Source organism: Malania oleifera, chromosome 12 (assembly GCF_029873635.1).
Source record: "Malania oleifera isolate guangnan ecotype guangnan chromosome 12, ASM2987363v1, whole genome shotgun sequence".
Taxonomy (NCBI): domain Eukaryota; kingdom Viridiplantae; phylum Streptophyta; class Magnoliopsida; order Santalales; family Ximeniaceae; genus Malania; species Malania oleifera.
This window is the reverse complement of record NC_080428.1, coordinates 74,793,677-74,797,487: the sequence shown is the minus strand read 5'-3', so window position 1 is coordinate 74,797,487 and position 3,811 is coordinate 74,793,677. Positions and strand designations below refer to the sequence as shown.

General features: G+C 35.8%; 1 protein-coding gene across 2 annotated transcripts; it reads right to left on the bottom strand.

The window, feature by feature from the left end:
• Positions 1-271: 271 nt before the first annotated feature.
• Positions 272-1,484, bottom strand: LOC131144370 (MLP-like protein 423). Of its 2 annotated transcripts, none has more exons than XM_058092977.1 (2): positions 1,248-1,484; positions 272-778 (listed from the first exon to the last, which is right to left on the bottom strand). In XM_058092977.1, the coding sequence occupies exons 1-2, from the start codon at positions 1,429-1,431 to the stop codon at positions 498-500; spliced, it is 465 nt and encodes a 154-aa protein (XP_057948960.1). In that variant the 5' UTR covers positions 1,432-1,484; the 3' UTR covers positions 272-497. The 2 variants fall into 2 exon arrangements, with proteins under 2 accessions (XP_057948960.1, XP_057948961.1); XM_058092978.1 differs by having other exon boundaries at positions 1,293-1,484.
• Between the last annotated feature and the right edge of the window lie 2,327 nt (positions 1,485-3,811).

Below are 3,811 nucleotides of genomic sequence, written 5' to 3'. Positions count from 1 at the left end.
ATGTTGGTGCAAGGCTTGGCCATTTCGTTTTAGGTGAGTTTTTGGCTTTCAAATCTAAACTTGAGTTTATCTCATTTATTTTAGTTGACGAGTTTAAATTCCAAGTCATAATTTTAGTTGCTCAAGATTGATTTAAGCACTAAGTTATGGACATACATACAAAAGAGAGTAGAAAAGCAGTTGCAATGCCCGTAATGTTACTCTGATAAAGGCTCCCACCTTAGTCACCATTGCTTTAAAACCATGGAATACTACTTCCATCAAAGTACTATTTGTTATTACTCACATCATTCCATGGTGCATCGACCACTGAAATGATATTTTATTAATGCATTGTGCTAACCATAACTTATTAACTTGGCTCACAAAGCATATACACTACAGGTTACTATACACCACATTAGTAATGCGGCTCACTGTTGACTAGCTAGCTAGATTGGACCATGATAACTATTTAAGGAGAAATTGATTTTTGTGTTAATCTCTTCCATATATGTCTATGCCTTGAGCAAATAGTCATCCAACTGTTTGAAGTTTTTCACTGCAAAGTCTTTGTAATAGAGGGCTGGATGATGATCAGCTGCAACCTCACTTGCCTTCTCAAACTCACACTCCCACTTCACCAAGCTCCCCTCCCCCTTCTCAACCACCTTCACTTGGGCCTTGAAATTCTTGTAGTAGCTGGACTCCTCCACCTCGATTATGCTATAACATAGTGTCTTGTTATCTTCGTCTATTGAATCTATCTTCTCCTTTAACACCGTGGTTAGAGGTAGCCCTACAAAATAGAACACGTACCTGGATCATTTTTATATTGTTAAAGCTTGATACACATTATTATTACACAACCTTATAATTTAAGCTTTTAGGTAAAAGTGGTACTCTCTCTCTCTCTCTCTCTCTCTCTCTCTCTCTCTCTCTCTCACACACACACACACACACACACACACACACACCCATATATATATATATATGTGTGTGTGTGTGTGTGTGTGTGTGTGTATATATGTGTGTGTGTGTGTGTATTTATAACTGAATTGAGTCAATTTTAGTTGAACTCGAGTTTTATGAACTTATGGTTGAGTTGAGTTCAAGTTTAACAATTTTGAAATTGATTGAGTTGCAATCAAGTTTCAGACTTAATATTTTTGAGTCGAGTTCAAGTTTGATTATTTTATTGCATCAACTCAACTCGGCTCAAATAGATCCCTAGTTTTAGTTACCAAAATCATGCAAATATTAATTACCTCGAAAATTTTTGAAATGAACAGAGCCAACAGACTTGCCATCACCTTCGAGAACTTGGATGCTCTTGTACAGATCAGGCAAGGCCTTGGGGAAGAGGACGGCAGAGTCCTTGAGGCTTTCCCACATCTTATCTGCATTGGACTTCACCTCCACATCCACATTAATTCTATCCCTTGAAGCCATGCTGCAAAATGAAAGCTAAAGTGGAAGCAAGTGTAAGAAATGAAGTTGATGAGGAAAGATATGTAACAATTTGACGGTATATATAGCCAGTGAGCTGGCTTGCTCAATACATTTGAGAAATAGGATTTTGATGGAATTATGCATCCCTTGATAACATTATCTTTTTGCTTTTGGGGAGCTCTCCAATATCCACATTGGCGGCCTTCTTGAAATATTATTTTATTTGGGGAACTCACCAATTTCCCCCTGCCATGCCTGCACCAACGTTATTGATATTTTCAGGTGTGGCCAATTTGAATGCGATATATATACCTAATACTTTGAAAACAATATAAAATTTTTGTCATATCAATCAATTGGTGACTCGAATCGATTGAGCCACTAAATTCGTCATTTTATATATATATATATATATATATATATATATATATATATACCTAATACTTTGAAAACAATATAAATTTTTGTCATGTCAATCAATTGGTGACTCGAATCGATTGGGCCAACTAATTCGTCATTTTAAGAATCAATTGAATTTTTGATTTACTTATTTAATTTTTAAGACATTATAGTTCTAATTTTTTAAAATTTAATTTAATAAATTAATATTTTTTTAACATTAATATAATTTATTGAGGATACAATTTTATTTTTACAAAACTTAATATCAATAAAAATAAATTTAAAATTTTAAAATAATTTTTGAAACCCGAAAGATAAATTGTTATATTCCAAAAACTCTTTGAATGTTACAGAATTTCACCCAAAAATATATATCATTACACCTATTTGAAAAACTCCATGAATGTTACAGAATTTTGTAATTCCCACCTAGATCCGCTAGAGTTGATCTTTCATTTTATGGAATCAGATTCATTTTATAAAAACAGTTGCAAGTACTAATACTAGTAAAATAATTATTACTTTAAGGATAATAGTTAGCATAAAAATTAACAATAGGAATTGTCGACACCCCAATTTCAACCAGGCTACTCCGAGAAGACCCGACACATAAAGTTGACCTCGTGCCTCGAAAATTGGAGGACCCTCTTGAGAGATCCGATCGAGTCTCAGTTTGTTTTCATTGAGTCCCGGTACGTTTGCTGAGTTCTCGGTTTGTTTTCAATGAGTCTCGTTGTTTTTGTCGAATCCCAGTTTTGTTTTCAATGAGTCTAATTGTTTTTGCACAACCTCGGTTTGGTTTCGGTTGAGTTCCGATGTGCCTACTGAGCCCCGATATTTTTAATTGAGTCCCGATATTTTAAAACCAAGTCTCAGTATTTTAATGGAGTCCCGGTGCACCCACCCGCAAACCCCTACACACACTTGCACCCCCCTGCAGACCCCTGCAAACCTCACAACAACACACCACACACACACTGATTCATGCTCCATTTAACTCATCTACATACCCACGCACTTATACACAATAAAATACAGATCATCTAACACATGCATACCCGCACATGCACACACGTACACAGCATGCATGCTACGCACCCATGCACGCACGCACACACCCTCGCATGCAAATAACACCCATGCACATTGCAACGCAACCCCATGCTGACATGCACCGCGTATCCATACAAATGCAAATTGTATTCAAAAGTAATTTCCATTCTTATGTCAATTCCCTTACCTCCCTTAATTCGTTTCTTATTTCAAATTTCATTCCACAAACCACATTCCTCCCTTTAATAACTGTGAAATTCAAGTCTAAAGTTTATGAAAACCGCGCAATTAATGAACTAATCTTTGTATTTGTGTTTATCATTCTGTTTACTCATTAAAATTTTATGCAAAACTATATCAACAACCTTTTGCAACCTTGTTAATTCTTCGTTTTTCACTCATTTTTTTAGTAATTTTATAGTCTCGAGAGAGGAGAGAATTCGTAAAAAAATAAGAGAAACTTGGCAGGCGAGGGGGGTCGGAAGCGGGGGGACTAACGAAACCGGGCAAGGGAAAAGCACGTGGGGGGTGGAGTGGAGGAGCGAAGGGGGAGACGGAGCAAGGATGGGAAGGGAAGTGAGGAAGGAAGAGGATTGGAACAGGAAGAGAGTGACGAGATAAAGGGGATTTTTTTAGTAAATTTAATACAATAAAATTAAAATTTCAATTTTTTCATAAATTTTTAAAACCTAATAAATAATTGTAATATGGAAATTTACCCAAAAATAATATATTGCGTAAACCTATTCCAAAAATATTAAATTTTTTTTTGTCCAAAAATTTTGGACTCTGAACGTCATGAATTTGGTTCCAAAATTGGCGTCCGCCGCCATTTAGGTTGGATTAGGAATGGAGTCTAGTTTTGACCTGCAAATTTGAATCACTGGCCACATATAGTTTAAAAACCTGCAAAATTGTGATCGTT